The sequence below is a fragment of the Drosophila kikkawai genome, chromosome 4 (genome assembly GCF_030179895.1).
Source record: "Drosophila kikkawai strain 14028-0561.14 chromosome 4, DkikHiC1v2, whole genome shotgun sequence".
NCBI lineage: Eukaryota > Metazoa > Arthropoda > Insecta > Diptera > Drosophilidae > Drosophila > Drosophila kikkawai.
The window spans coordinates 2,007,526-2,024,095 of NC_091732.1; the positions used below are offsets into that span (position 1 = coordinate 2,007,526).

General features: G+C 35.6%; 2 protein-coding genes across 2 annotated transcripts; one reads left to right on the forward strand and one right to left on the reverse strand.

Moving 5' to 3' along the window:
- Nucleotides 1–454: 454 nt before the first annotated feature.
- Nucleotides 455–6,889, forward strand: Slip1 (SLo interacting protein 1). The gene is made up of 6 exons (XM_017167130.3): nt 455–612; nt 668–1,174; nt 1,278–1,604; nt 1,889–2,792; nt 5,847–5,980; nt 6,034–6,889. The coding sequence occupies exons 1-6, from the start codon at nt 565–567 to the stop codon at nt 6,373–6,375; spliced, it is 2,262 nt and encodes a 753-aa protein (XP_017022619.3). The 5' UTR covers nt 455–564; the 3' UTR covers nt 6,376–6,889.
- A 2,032-nt stretch (nt 6,890–8,921) lies between these two features.
- Nucleotides 8,922–15,641, reverse strand: fuss (SKI family transcriptional corepressor fussel). The gene is given in 4 exon segments (XM_070287647.1): nt 8,922–9,317; nt 12,874–13,230; nt 13,554–15,383; nt 15,599–15,641. Coding segments are annotated over 4 exon segments (2,622 nt in total). The 5' UTR covers nt 15,638–15,641.
- Between the last annotated feature and the right edge of the window lie 929 nt (nt 15,642–16,570).

Sequence of the window (16,570 nt, forward strand, 5' to 3'; positions counted from 1 at the left end):
CGGTCGGACAAAGGTGTTCATTTTACAAATCGCAAAAATCATTTGAAATGGAGAACAGAAGCACCGGATTTGCGATTTAAAAATCGAAATCTGTAAATTCTTACGAAAGCAATAGCCGGAGCAGACCTGATAGTAGTAAAAATTCTCAAAAGACTATCTGCAAGGTTTCCTTCTGATAGTTATTCGATATTTGATATTTTTACATATTCTAAGAACCCTAACATCTGTTAAAAATTCAAACTGTGTGGTAAGACATCAACTTTTGTCTTCACATGAAAAATTTTGCATTTGTGGCTGCCTTTGCATTAAGGGTTGTAGTTTGATGTTTCACAATGCTAAAAAGTCCCAAGTGTTCCACCGTCATGGTGGTGCGCTGGACGGTGAATTGTGCGAAGTGGAGTTCCAGCATCTTTCCTAATCATTCGTTAGTGTAATCGGTTAATTTCATAATCCTTAATAAAAAGTGTTTTGGTCATACTTAAAGCTGGGTCAGAGAAAAAATATGTATACAATCCAAAGGAAATATATACAATATGAGTTTTGCTAAGAAATAAAGCAATAAATATGAATAATTGCGTTGTCGACGCGGAGTACGAATATGTTGTGTTAAAAGTGAGTCTTGTTGAAAGATGCGTATTCTTTGATGTATCTTTGATGTATCTTTCAGATAAATAACGTAGATATTAGTCACTTGCCAAGGTATGAAGCGGTTCAAAAGTTCCTCCAGGCTAAAGAAACTTTAGTTGTTGAATTGAGCAGGCAAAAACAGAATCACAATGCCATAGGTTTAGATATTAAACAAGAATTTTGCTACAAATCTTCAAATGCGTATACGGATAACATTGCAAAAAAAAAAAACGAAGCTGATTCTAAAATAATTGGAATTAAACCCGAAGCTTTAGTCTCGGCAAAAACAGCAAATTCATGTGTCTCTCAGCAAGGCAATTCCCTTACACCATTAATAATTCCTGCTGAAACTGAAAATCATCCCCTCAGTTTAACACTAAGGACTTTTAATAGCGAAAAAATAACATCGAAGGAAGTTCAAACACAAACCGTTTTAAACACAGATATTCTAAAAGATCACGATCTGGTTCAAACAATAACTGATCGTTTTATTGAGCAGGAACATCACATATTTGAACAATGTCTGGAGCCGGAAATTGATATTGAGGTGAGATGCTAAAACTGTATATTTTAAAATTTTCATGAAAATCTGTTATTAATTAAATTATAATCTTTTCTTGTATACCAACTATTGTCTTTTAATCCGACAGGAAATAACACTCACTAAAGCTGTTATTAATGATACTAGCGATAATATCGGCATATATATTTGCTCTTCCGGCTATCAACCTTCAAACATCGATACAACAAACAAGGAGAGTCAGATAATATGTAAAGATACCGGAGAAATCTGCGAAGATGTATTCATCAGTGGCATTAAACCGAAGAGTATAGCCCAGAACGATGGACGCCTACGGGAGGGTGATCAGATACTACGCATTAATGGCATTGATGTAAAGAATAAGGAAGAGGCAGAGCTCAAGATATCAGAGAGTAGCACAGCTGTGACGCTTCTCGTTAGTCGAATTCTATACCCAGTAAGCATAAAAAGTATTCATTTTTTTGGCTAGTGTTCTAAAACTTTAATGTACCGAGGTAGTCAGTTATTTCCACCTAACAACTTCTTTTAGTTGTTATTCTTGTTGGCACATTTTCCAAAATTTTTGTTTATCGAGTAGCTTGATCTATGCAGAAGCTCCCCGAAAAAAAAATGCAAAAATTAACGGTTCACAGGAAAATGCTAGATGCTAGCACAAAAAGAATATCAACTAAAAGGAGTTTCCGATGAACTACAATATTATAAAGGTGTTGTCTTTTATAGGAAGACGAGGGCGATGATGAAGACGACATTGAGAGTAATTTTGAATATGCCAATACTACTTTTCTGCCCGATGATTACACCAATGTTGTGGATAAGTTGGATAAAGTCCTTTTGAGTCACGTTCATCAATTTAATGAATTATCTAGTGAAGAAGGTGTTTTAATAACACAACAAAAGCAGAATTCAACAACTCAGCAACAGAATACAACAACAAAATCCAATTCTTCCCTGGAAAAAAAGATAGTCGAACATCATAGCAAAAACCATTTTCTTGATAAAAAAAATATAGATCAAGCAAACAATATTAGAGTTTCGAAAAATGATTACGACGATAGCGAGCACATTTATGAGACAATTCCAGAAGACTCGGAATCGGAACCCTTATACTGTTCACCCTATCAAAGTTCAAACTATATAACTAAAATAGGATCGGCATCACCGGAAGCATTCGAAACTTCAGCAAAGCAACAACAAACTGAACGTGTTGCCCAATGGCTGGGCCTAAAATCACCAAAAACAATTGATCCCTCCCTAGTTGGTAATCGCCCGACACCGCCATCGAAGCCTACTGCCACTTGCAGCCGGGTGTTTACCTTACGAAGCACAACAAGTCGATCCAGCAGCAGTGGCTATGTTCGAAATAATAATATTAATGGAGCAAACAAGTTGATTATTACAAAACAAGATGAAGTCGACAACTCATCAAGTGCCTACAATACAGGAGGTTCGAATAACAGCGCCTCGCCAAAAATCGTTGAAGAGAGCACAACAGTGTCTATAGATAATTCTGGAGTGAATCACCTGGTTGCCACTAGCCCTGTAAGCAGTATGTTACTTTTGCCATTTGGCAAATCTGGACGGATTGGCCTCTGTTCAACCAACTTGCGAACAGCATATGTTAGTGGTGAGTCAAAAGTAAATTTTATTTTTATACCCTTGCAGGGTATTATAATTTCAGTCAGAAGTTTGCAACGCAGTGAAGGAGACGTTTCCGACCCTATAAAGTATATATATTCTTGATCAGCATCAACAGCCGAGTCGATCTAGCCATGTCCGTCTGTCCGTCCGTCTGTCCGTTTCTACGCAAACTAGTCCCTCAGTTTTAAAGGTATCTGAATGAAACTTTGCATATACTCTTCTATATACTCTCACTGCTATATATGTCGAAACGGGCCGGATCGGACGACTATATCATATAGCTGCCATACAAATGTTCGATACATTTTTAGAAAAAAAATTATACCTTAGCTGTTTTTCAATATTATTCCATCATTTTTGAGATATAGCCATTTTATATTATTCCAGAATTTTTTTAGGAACGATCGGGAAATTAATCGAAAAAAATTATAACTTCGTTGTTTTTCATCGTATTTTAATCTAATTTGAGACATGAAGCGATCCGTAGATGTAGAGAAAATGTAAAGCTGGGAATGTATAACTGTAACTGTCAAACTGTAAACATAATAAGTATAGATAAAATGTTATGAAACTCTGTTTAGTGTCTGTTTTCGGCATTATAATTTGTAATATAAATATGAAAACCATGTTTAGTGTCTGTTTTTGGCATTATAATTTATAATATAAATATGAAAACCAATCTGCAAGGGTATACAAACTTCGGCGTGCCGAAGTTAGCTTCCTTTCTTGTTTCTTTTAGTTTTTTCACAATTTCACACAATTGAACGTAATTTCGGTTTGTCACATGAAATAAACCGAGCAGAGAATAATGGCATGCTATGTATCAGAGATGGCGCTGTAGACGAAAAATTATTGTCCCGCTTTTCAGTTGCAACTTTTCCTGAATTTTCTTTGCTATTTACCTCGCGGAGTCCGAGACCTTTGCAAAACCGTGGAAATCGGCTAGTGTGTTCTTAAGTTAGATGATTAAACAGGAAAACCCGACTTATTTTTATATAATAGATATTCGTTAGATTTTTATAAAGTTAAAAACAAATTGATGAAATAAAACAAAATGGATATATCTTAAAGTAATTGAAAATATGCCGAAAACAGCGATGTTATACATTTTTATGGTATTAAAATTTCAGTCAAAAGTTTGCAACGCAGTGAAGTAGACCTTTCCGACCCTATAAAGTATATATTTTTTTTTTAATCAGCATCAGTCAAAAGTTTCCGACCCTATAAAGTATATATATTTTTGATCAGCGTCAACAGCCGATTCGATCTAGCCATGTCCGTCTGTCTGTTCGTTTCTACGCAAACTAGTCCCTCAGTTTTAAAGCAGTGAAGGAGACCACTGCGTTGCAAGGGTATAAAAATTATAACTTCTTTGTTTTTCAACGTATTTTCATCTACTCTGAGATATAAGCTTATTTTATTATTTCATTATATCTGCCGTACAAGCGATTGGTAAATGTAGAGAAAATGTAAAGCTTAGAATGTAAAACTGTAACTGTCAAACTGTAAACATAATAAGTATAGGTAAAATGTTATGAAACTCTGTTTTGTGTGTGTTTTCAGCACTTTATTTATGCTATGTATAAATATAGAGATTTTATATATTTTCTTTTTAATTATTTAGCCAATTGCAATATGCAAGGGTATACAAACTTCGGCGTGTCGAAGTCAGCTTCCTTTCTTGTTATACCCTTGCAGGGTATTATAATTTCAGTCAGAAGTTTACAACGCAGTGAAGGAGACGTTTCCGACCCTATAAAGTATAAATACTCTTGATCAGCATCAACAGCCAAGTCCATCTAGCCATGTCCGTCTGTCCGTCCGTCAGTCCGCCCGTCTGTCCGTCCGTCTGTCCGTTTCTACGCAAACTAGTCCCTCAGTTTTTAGCTATCTGAATAAAACTTTGCATATAGTCTTCTATATACTCTCACTGTTATATATGTCGGAACGGGCCGAATCGGACGACTATATCATATAGCTGCCATACAAATGTTCGATAAATTTGTAGAAAAAAAATTATAACTTTGCTGTTTTTTAAAATTTTTGCATCATTTTTTAGATGTGGCCATTTTATATTATTTCTGAATTTTGTTAAAAATTTTATGAAAATCGGACGACTTATGATATAGAAATAGAAACGGTCGGGAAATAAATAGGAAACAAAATTATAGCTTCGATGTTTTTCAACGTATTTTTATCTACTCTAAGATATAAACTTTTTTTATTCTAGAATTTTGGTATAAATTTCATAAAAATCGGACAACTATATCATATAGCTGCCATAGAAGCGATCGGTAAATATATAGAATATGTAAGCTGGCAATGTAAAACTATAACTGTCAAACTGTAAACATAATAAGTATAGGTAAAATGAAATGAAACTCTGTTTTGTGAGTGTTTTCAGCATTTAAATCTATAAAATAAACATCAAAACCAATCTGCAAGGGTATACAAACTTCGGCGTGCCGAAGTTAAGTTCCTTTCTTGTTTTCTATGGCAGCTATATGATATAGTCGAGCGATTTAAAAAAAAATTAAAACCGAAATTCTGATATAATAAAAGATGACCATATCTCAAAAATGATGCAAATATGTTAAAAAACAGCCAAGTTATAATTTTTTTCTAAAAATTTATCGAACATTTGTATGGCTGACATATATAGCAGTGAGAGTATATAGAAGACTATATGCAAAGTTTCATTCAGATAGCTCTCAAACTGAGGGACTAGTTTGCGTAGAAACGGACAGACGGACATGGCTAGATCGACTCGGCTGTTGATGCTGATCAGGAATATATATACTTTATAGGGTTGGAAAGGTCTCCTGCGTTGCAAACTTCTGATTGAAATTATAATACCCTGCAAGGGTATAATAAGGAAATGGAGGTATTTCTTTGGAAACATACTCAATAGAAAATTCATGGAATATTGCGTCCCAAACTACGTTTGCTCCGTTAAGACGCAGCCTGGTGTAAATAGACTATAAAATATAGTTTATATATTCTTTTTTTGACTTAAGCTTCCTTACATTCTTGATTCCAGAGTGCCAAAGCAAAGTCAGCCAAGAAAATGAGAACATTATTCTTAGAGCAGGAAATGAGGAATCGTCTTATAGCCACTGCCCACAGTTCAACGCCCCAAATTTAAGCCGCTATCACTTCGTAAGTAGTCAACAGGTAAGTGTATCAGTTAATTTAATTATATACATATAAATAAAAATATAATATAGGTCGCTAGCAAATGCCTTGAGTCAACGAATAGCTCAAAACCTAATGACGTACTCTTCAGCAACGATACAAATAATGCCGATGAAATTCCAATGGTTTGGAAGGTGAAACGTCGCCCCGATGGATCGAGATATATCGTGAAAAGGCCAGTACGCAATCGTGCACCTCAAGTCTCCTCATCGATTCGGAAAAACATACGTTATAACGAAGTAACAACAACCGAAGAGGATACAGTATCGGAGGTAAAAATAGGTCGCTATTGGACAAAGGAAGACCGAAAACGACATATTGAAAAAGCTCGAGAACGACGTCAGCAACAACAACAACAGCAGCAGATACAATAGAAATATTTCTTATTACTATAGAAAAAGCATTTTCCAATTTCTAAACTTATATTTTGCTTTAAAAACAATAGCCGGAAAATCAAATATGCACAGATTCCACGCTATATCCAATTTTTGCTTAATACAAAAGTTAATATTTATAATTTGGAACGTACACAAAGTCGTCAATGGTTTTTAGCTTTTATCTATATTAATACAAAAAAAACTCATCAAAGCCACATAATCAAGCTCTTATATTTTGGAAAACATTTTGTCAAATGACTTTCCTTCTTCATAATAATTATATTTTGTTAATTAATTGTTCCTATAATAGTGTTTTAAATCCCACTATTCATGCAATTAGACTTTGTGGATGCGAACGAATATATATATCTACATAAATATGTATATTTAAGGTACAAAAAACCAGTTTGTTGTCTCTTTAAAATGTCAAGAAGAAAATGTTGTATCTCACACAAAAAAATATAAATAAATCCATCAATTAAGAAATTGAAATTAAAATAAGTCCTACGTACTTATAGTAATGTTATATCTGGATGAGGTCGTATGAACATATAAGGATTGTAGTAGTGAATGTCAAAAGGGGGACTTTCAGCCAGAGGCAAAGGATCGCCAATGGAACGTGTGCTTTGCTTTAGTCAGACTCTTGCTAGAAACAGAGATAGAGAAAATAAAGTTGATATTAAGTTATCAAGTCAGCTCCTGGAATCCGTAAGGAGGTTGACACATGTGATGGCCATTTTTCTATCAGTTTTTTTAAATGTTAAGTAGTTATTGAGAAATCGTTTTAACCAGTTGCAAAAACGTGGTTTCGAGAAAAACTCAAAGGAAATAATAATTGTAGGAATAGCCTGCATGTATTTTCTGTGATGAAACTTCGTTACGACATCGAATATCAAAAAATCCTTTTAAACACTCATAGTACACAAGTAAAGAAACCGATTTATTAAAAAAAAAAAATTAATTTTTGAAAAACAACACTAATTATTTGCTTAAAACACTTATAATTTAATTTATTATTTTTGATAATATCCTAGTGAACCTACCTTATATTTATTGCACTAGTCAAAATGGGTATACAAATTTTACTTAATCTAACAATTTGTATTCTTATTACCAAAATATACTTCAGTTTTTATCATTACTTTACTAATTTCATTGAATGGCACTCTACATGTTATAAATCTTATTTTTTTTATTTTTTTAAATTTATGTATTATTATATACTGTCATTTGTTATTACTTTACATATACTTTCATCAAATCTTGAAACCGAGTTCGCTCCATACGGTTTTATAATAGTGTGGCAGATGGAACCATTGACGGATTGCATTTATAAACAAGAAAGGAAGCTAACTTCGGCACGCCGAAGTTTGTATACCCTTGCAGATTGGTTTTGATATTTATATTATAAATTATAATGCTGAAAACACACACATTCATTACATTTTACCAAAATTCTATAATAATATAGAATGGCGAAATCTCAAAAATGATGCAAAAATATTGAAAAGCCAAGTTATAAATTTTTTTCTAAAAACTTATCGAACATTTGTATGGCAGCTATATGATATAGTCATCCGATCCGGCCCGTTCCGACATATATATCAGTGAGAGTATATAGAAGACTATATGCAAAGTTTCATTCAGATAGCTTTGAAACTGAGGGACTAGACGGACGGACGGACAGACGGACATGGCTAGATCGACTCGGCTGTTGATGCTGATCAAGAATAAATATACTTTAAAGGGTCGGAAAGGTCTCCTTCACTGCGTTGCAAACTTCTGATTGAAATTATAATACCCTGCAAGGGTATTAAAATGCAATTGAAGTGTGGAAGTGGAAAATATCCAATAATATCGAAATTAATTTATGAGTATATAGTCTGAAAGAATTTTGCGAACAAATTCGCGATATCAGGCTCATTAGAAGCGGAGGCATTATCGAAGTGAACACATAATGGATATTGAGATTGAGATTTCCGTTTTAAAATTACGAAAGCGTAAAATTTCTTAGGGTTAGCCTGAAACTCAATTTTGCACCGATTTAAGTGGTTACGAACCGCCACGAACTCTGAAGTACTATCAGTGTCAATATTAGAAATCATTTTAGAAACAAGATCAGATTTAACCGCGATGAGAACACCACAGCCAGTCCGCATGGACGATCACGTCTATAGATAGTAAAGTTCCCTGAGCAAATTTCACAATCAGACACAGAGGAGTTGAACCATGTTTCTGTAAAAACAATTACATTACTGAGTTTGCCAAGTAAATTACGAACATTTTGATAATGAAGAACAAAAGAATTCATTAGTTTTTTGGAGGCCTAGTTGAAAGAGTTTGAGGCCGCGAGCACGAGGATTACTTTTGTTTACGAATTCATGAACAATTGCATGCTCAGGCTATCCTGAAGAATCAAGAGCCTTAGAAAATATCACGTCTTTGCTTAAAAATGAACTTTGAGACACTAAACTCGGTACCAGAAACATTGAATTTGTTGCTCAAATGGTTCTGGATTGAGGCGGGTTACACAAATCTGCCAGCTAAGGTCTACGTTGGGCAACTCCAGAATTTGTAGACTGTTGGGGGACATTACTAGTAAAAACCGGCGCTGAAATAGTGACCGCCGGAGGAACCACTGGGTGGGCATCCAACACCAAGAACGCTTCATTGAAGGCAGCAGCTCGCGACGTGGATGCCTGGTCGACGTTGACAAGCTGCTGAACCGAGGGCATGGCGAACTCGCCCAGTCCAGAAATGGGGACCGGTACAGCATTAGCAGCAAAGGCAGCAGCATGCGACGTGGATGCCTGGTCAACGTTGACAGGCGGATGATCCAACAGCCAGTCCAGAAATTGGGACCGATGCAGCCCTTCTTCACCGGAGCCATTATCCAGGCTTGGCACGTGAGCTGAACTGCATAAGGGGGCTTGCAGGATCTGGAACAGATAAAATATTCTCAGAAAGATTGCACCTTTTTATATTTGTGAAGTCACTTATCAGTTTTAGGGATTAGAAATAGTATTCAGCCTTCTGGAAACGATTTGAAAAATCCTTGAAGCCGGCAGCCAACGACTGAAACTCCAGGTGAGTTTTCCTCATGAAAACCCTCATATCGGATTTGATATGCAGGCAGCTCTGGCACGTCCAGTCCAATCCGGGATTATATCGAATGAGGTCGTCAATATGCGGGTCAATTCGCCCCACATCGGCACATCCAGGGTGAGCGATATTGTCGCAGAGCCAACAGTAAATGGTGGCCTGCCGCGAAGAAAATTTTCGGCCGTTTGAGCACTTAGTGATACATCAGGTAGCCATTATTTGGATAAAAATAAAAATTATTTGGATAAAATGTGACGAAATAATTTACAAAATGCTGTGTAAGTATCGCGGCGAACAGACCGATCAAAACGGAAAGCGAAGAACGCATAAATAAAAGCTTTTATCTAAGCGCCGAAAAATAAGAAGTATGTGTTATTGATTTAGGTAGCGGCAACAACAACACTAAGGCGATGCAGCGATAAGCGGTAAACACAATGCACCAGAAAAGAAAGGCAAGGAATAAACCGAAATTGTTTTACGACGATAAAGTCACAGACTTTATTTAAAATGGTCCAGTTGTTTATAAAGAGTACGAAAACACCGACTGTTCACACATGAACACGTATCTACACTTATCTATAGACAAGATGCATATGTTAGGTATTAAATCTCTGCAGCAGTGCACTGCACTTGTCTATGTATAACTACAACCGCCACTTGGGCCTATGAAAATACAAGCAACCCGAAATATAACCTCCTGCGAGCGGTCTGGGTTTGTTAAAGATATGTGCTATCGGGGTGACTGTGTGCCCTTATCGCACTTAAAATATTTCCCACGATCGGGAACTGTCCGATGCGTGGGTCTAAAACTAAGATCCAAAATGTACATTCTCATGTTAGCTATTTAAGCTAGGATTTGAATAAATAAAAAACAGTTTGAAATATCAACTCAAAAAATTAAGACGTGTTCTTATTTGGGCGCTATTCACCGACAATATGCCAAAAATGTGGGCTTTGTTAAATAGAATACACCATGAAAACTTTAAATAAATGTAGAGCGAGGTAAAGCACGTCCAACTCAAAGCTTGGCGAAAGCGTTATATATTATTATGTATATAAATTATAAATTACGTTTACTTAAACGGCATTTGACAGGGAATTGTAAAAAAAAACCCACTAATTCGTCTCTTCGTAGTAAAAAGAGGTATTATTTTCTTTGAAAAGAAACTTTTAAAAACAAAACATTGCTTTATTTTTGTTGATTTAATCAAATAAGAATTTTTTGAATAATGAAAACAAAATTATGTTATTATTTTGCTTTTAAGTTTATTTTTTTAATATTTGATCCATTTTGACTAAAAATAAGCCTATATTTGGGAAATTTCTAATAGACTAATTTTCCTTTCTGGACTATAATCATTTGATTCTTTATGCAGCTGATTAAAATTAAAAGGAAGATACATACATGCAGTGCGTAGTCATAGTGTTCGGGCATTGTCCAGCTTCAGATTTGATTGACTACTTTAGCCAGAACAATATGAAAAAAATGGACACCTGAGTTTATGAATGTACCTATTGTTTAAAGAAAAAATCATGACCATTGGTTATATAGTTTTGTGTAATATTATCTGGATGCCGACCAGTTTACCTATTTTTTGTGTATGATACATACAACGAAGAAGTAAAACTTTGAAGCTCATATCATCCACAAAAAAAAATTTTTTTTTAATACAGATTCGGAATCCCTAAAAAATTATCTGTCGGATATGTATGTTTTAAAACGATCGTCCGTTCCGAAATTTTTATACCCTTGCAGGGTATTATAATTTCAGTCAGAAGTTTGCAACGCAGTGAAGGAGACGTTTCCGAGCCTATAAAGTATATATATTCTTGATCAGCATCAACAGCCGAGTCGATATAGCCATGTCCGTCTGTCCGTCTGTCCGTCTGTCCATCTGTCCGTCTGTCCGTCTGTCTGTTTCTACGCAAACTAGTCCCTCAGTTTTAAAGCTATCTGAATGAAACTTTGCATATAGTCTTCTATATACTCTCACTGCTATATATGTCGGAACGGGCCGGATCGGACGACTATATCATATAGCTGCCATACAAATGTTCGATAAATTTTTCGAAAAAAAATTATAACTTTGCTGTTTTTTAACATTTTTGCACCATTTTTTAGATATGGCCATTCTATATTATTTCTGAATTTTGGTAAAAATTTTATGAAAATCGGACGACTATATCTTATAGCTGCCATAGAAACGATCGGGAAATTAATAGGAAACAAATTATAACTTCGTTGTTTTTCAACGTATTTTCATCTACTCTGAGATATAAGCTTATTTTATTATTGTAGAATTTTGGTATAAATTTCATGAAAATCGGACAACTATATCATATAGCGGCCATAGGAGCGATCGGTAGATGTAGAGAAAATGTAAAGGTGTGAATGTAAAACTGTAACTGTCAAACTGTAAACATTATAAGTATAGTTGAAATGTAATGAAATAATATCTGCAAGGGTATACAAACTTCGGCGTGCCGAAGTTAGCTTCCTTTCTTGTTAGTAGTGAGACTAGTCAGAAGAAAGTCTGCAAAGTTAAATTTAGATTGCTTCAAAGCTGAAAGACTAGTTTTCGTAATATTGGACAGACGGACATGGCTAGGTCGACTCGGCTGTTAATGCCAGGCATAGCAGCAGAGACGAGCGCAGTCTGAATTCGGGGAAGTACGCTTTTTCTAAGAAGCGCAGCGCGAGGCATAGCAGCAGAGACGAGCGCAGTCTCTGCTGGCGAGTGAGGTCCGTTGTCGCGCTACCGAAAGTTATAGGAGAGAAAGAGAGGTATATAGATAAACTGAAGTAAGAACGTTGACAGAACATATAAATAGATGGAGAGAAGGGAGTGGAGTTTAGTTTAGTTTGGTAACGATCGGCAACGGAACTCGCTGTGCTACCGCGCGAGGACATTAATATGGACGAAACCATTCCACATCCGACATATACTTACCATAGAGGGACAGAAATATCTCATTCACGGGGTGGAAAACTCTTGACTATACAACAAAAATAAAAACTAAAAGCTGTTAGTTTTCGTTATTGTTTATCTTACCCTTCAATTATTGTGTAACGTGGTTATAATGTTCGATATAATATTAATTTAGTTTATTATTTATATGTATCTATATTTAAGCTTTATTAAAATAGGTACCAATATAAAAACAATTTACATACATTTACATCATACATTTATTTTTAAAACATACGAGTTATATCTCAATTGAAAATATGTGTACAAAAATGCGAACAATTATTTTGGGTGTTGAATAAACGCATTCTTTAAGTATTTCTCCTGTGCCTTGACAGTTTTGTTTCTTTAATGTATTTCAGCACCTTATGAGGATTTTTTCGCCTGACATATAAGTCCATTTTGTATATTACTTAAAATCTACAAAATCATAATTTGTTGATTTTTCATAATAACACGATAATGACGGCTCAATGTTTCTCCATTTATTGGAGTCTCCTGTAGAGCTGTTAGGGCTAAGTGTCGTCGTCACTGTCTGAGGTTGGGGATAGTAGTGCAAAGGACGAAAAGAGTGCAGATGTGATTTAAAAAATACGGGAAAGGCCAAACGCTGTTGGATTTGTAGGCTAGACGATGAAGATGAAAGGTTCTTTGTAGATGCTAAGGGTTTGTGGTAGTACTGCTTTGGATTACAGCATCGTTCCACATGATGATGGTGAACTTTATCCGTTGTTCGGCGCGCAATTATCTTTAAATGTTGACCATTTAAGCCTTTTGATTCCTGAAAAACAAATTTGAGGTTTCTATTGATATTAATGACGTTTTTTATTGTTTGTTATAAACATTAAATACTCTCAGAGGAACTAAAAATATCTGAAGTTCAGATAATCTTCAAAGATTCTTTTCAGTAACAGAATTACAGTTACCATTTGTGTTTCAGTGTCTTAATATGCCTTTCAGTATAATTATTGGAACACATGATTCGACCCCTTGAATTTCTTCTTCTTCAAGTTCTGAAACAGTTAATATCATACACAATAGGACTAGAATAAAATACCACAAGATGTTTTGTAAATTAGGTATTGATTTGCTTTAATTACATACCCCATTTATATTGAATTCATCATCACTGCATAGTTTTTCCTTTGTATCCGCTGGAGAAGTAGGACCTGATATTTGAATACGTTCAGTTTTAAAGATTGAAAGCGAAGATCGACTGGCATTCTCAATAGAGCAAGAACTGGAGATCAGCTCCAATTGATCGTCAGCATCCTCCTCGGTTGTTATGATATCAATATCGACATCTGCCTCAACATCAATATTCGTACTTGTCGTCTGAGAGACACTATTACTTTCACTACTTTCGTGATGTCTTAAGAATTTACTTTCATCCTCTGTTGTTTCAATATCCACAACTTCGTCGTCGTCGTCTTCGTTCTCGTTAGCATTGTTATTATCGTTTACTTTTCTGCAAACACTGTTTCCTAATATCTCTGTAAAATATTGTATGTTTATAAATTAAGGGCAACACGTACAATGTTTTGGCTTACTTTCTTTATCTAAAATTGGCGAAAATGACAAGTCGTGGTTAACTAATCGGTGTGAAGTACTATTATGTGTGAGAACTGTCGTTGTTCTTGTTGCCTGTGAGGAGTTGATATTATCATTACTTTTGTTTAAATCACTGGATCTCGTATATAAAGATGTTGAGACTATGGCTGTAGACGCCACTACGGGCTTAAAAGCCGAACAGCTTAGAATTGATGGAATCTTATAATCAGCGAGACCATTATTTCCTCCTCCTATACCCGTGAGCTTACGATTTTTATGGGTAGTAACATTATCCGAAAATCGCACCGAATTTCCTATAACATTCGCCTCTTGTTTACCCCATGATTTCGGGTAATTCGAGTCGATTTCATAGGTTTCCAAATTTGATTCCGCCATTTTTGAATGCTGTTGTTCGTAATGCTGATGATCCTTATGTTGCCACATATAGTCTACGACAAAATTTCTTGATATTGGCATTACAGAAAGATGATCCCCAGATAGCGAGGCATTGGTATCAAAATTGTAAGGGACACCAACAGCTGCCACCACAGCAGCGGTAGCAGCAACAGTACTATATTTATATTGCTTATCCAGGGTGGGGCACCGTGATTCCTCTTTCGTAGACAAAGTCTTATTTGAGTCTCTTTCTAAGTTGATGGTTGGTGTTGGTGAGATACAGGAGGTTATTCCTCTCAGAACTTCAGAAGAAGGCGATATGTTTTGATTACGATTATTGTTATTATTACTACTACTCCCACTGCCAACCAATCTTTTTCTTGTTCCGCCATTAAACATTGCCTTCACATCTTCCCAAGCGTGTATAATCTTTTCATCATTGGTATTATTTCCATTTAATAATGTCATATGCCGACGCCAAGAATTAAAATTTGCAGCATCTGGTTGGACATATCTATCATTTGTAGTTATCCGATGTGAATGAAATATAAATTTGTTAGGCGAGAAAAACATCCCACAATATGAACATTTTATGCATTTAGCTCGCGAGGAATTGTAACGGGAAGGTAGAAATGAACCGCGACAGCCCCAAGCACACTTGTGCTGAACGCTAAACGCAAAATCTTCAGGCAATCGCGGCGGTGTATTATCTCCTAAAAAGCTCTTACACAAGCGCTCCGCTTCTCGTCGTGTTATCATTCCACAACGACGCGAACTTACTGGCATAGCGCCAGCTCGTCGTAGTATTTCCAATTGTACGGGTGTGCACTGTACACAAGTAATGCCCAAAGCAACCCTGCGATTATGTATCTCGTTATAGCTAAATTGTTTGAGCAAAGTATTCGATATTTGGGCTAGGCACAAACGCTCCTGCCCCTCAATATATAAAGATACAATGGGAATGCCATAAAGAAGAACTGTGCTAACCTGAAAATGAATTAAAAATTGTAATTAATGAAAAGGAAATCTTAAATGATAACATGAGTGCCGCAGAAATTGCCTTAGAGAACCATTATTTTTGTTGCTTATTTTCGGTAATCTAAACGATTTTCTGTTGCAGGCTTATTTAATACCATTTTACGGCACCAACCATAAGTAACACCGGTAAATAGCTATTGAGACCAACCAAAATATTTACGTACATGATTTGACCTTTGTAGGGCCGCCGGACCATTTTCCATTTCAATAACAGGAGGAGCCACAGAAGCAGTCATCATGGGGATACTTTCGGTTAACGATATTTAAATCCTAAAAATGGTTGGTATATAAATATTTATAATGGCTTCAGAATTACACGTATAATAAAACATAGTCACAACAAAGAATTTGGAGACTCGGACCAAATTTGTAAAATATATATATTTTAAAGGGAGTGCCGGACTGGATGAATGTTAGAAAACATCGATATTTAAAATCAACAGCCGAGTCAATCTAGCCATATCCATCTGTCCGTCCGCCTTTCCGCCCGTCTGCCTGTTTCTACGCAAACTAGTCCCTCAGTTTTGAAGCTATCTAAATGAAACTGTGCTGATAGTTTTCTGACTACTCTCACTAGTATATAAGTCGAAAAGGACCGAATCGCACGACGGTAATATATAGCTGATTTATGAAAGATCGGCACGGTTGTTGATGCTGATCAAGAATATATATACTTTATATTATTACATCTAAGCACATTTACTACTAAATTTATTTTACACATAAATTGGTATCAGAAACCTACCTTCGCCTTACTCGGAAACTCCCTTATTCAATTATAGAATGCGTGTGAATAGAATAATTGAAAAGAAGCCTGGTGTCCCTAGAGACCATTTCGTTAGAGATAATAAGGTTAGCAAAAAAGTTATAAAGTACAGATTGTTAAGCTTAATGCCATTGTTATTTGCAGGACGAACGGCAAAAGCGAAACAAATGATTATAGCAACTTTTATAAGGGGGAGAAAAGAACGAGGGTTGAACAAATTACAAACCAGTGAGGTAAATAATGACAAAATTATGTTACTATTTAGAAAAACGAGCCAGATTGTTAACAAATTCTGGCAGATGTATCCTTAGACTTAGTCGCTCGAGAATAACTACGTGCCTCAACGAAGTATTTTTTCTCAGGGTTGCTG

Excerpts from the sequence above, each read along its gene's own strand:
- Slip1 (XM_017167130.3), top strand. The coding sequence starts at position 565 with ATGAATAATTGCGTTGTCGACGCGGAGTACGAATATGTTGTGTTAAAA. Across the intron at positions 613-667 it reads ACGAATATGTTGTGTTAAAA|ATAAATAACGTAGATATTAG; the intron begins GTGAGTCTTGTT and ends TGTATCTTTCAG. Across the intron at positions 5,981-6,033 it reads ACTTCGTAAGTAGTCAACAG|GTCGCTAGCAAATGCCTTGA; the intron begins GTAAGTGTATCA and ends AATATAATATAG.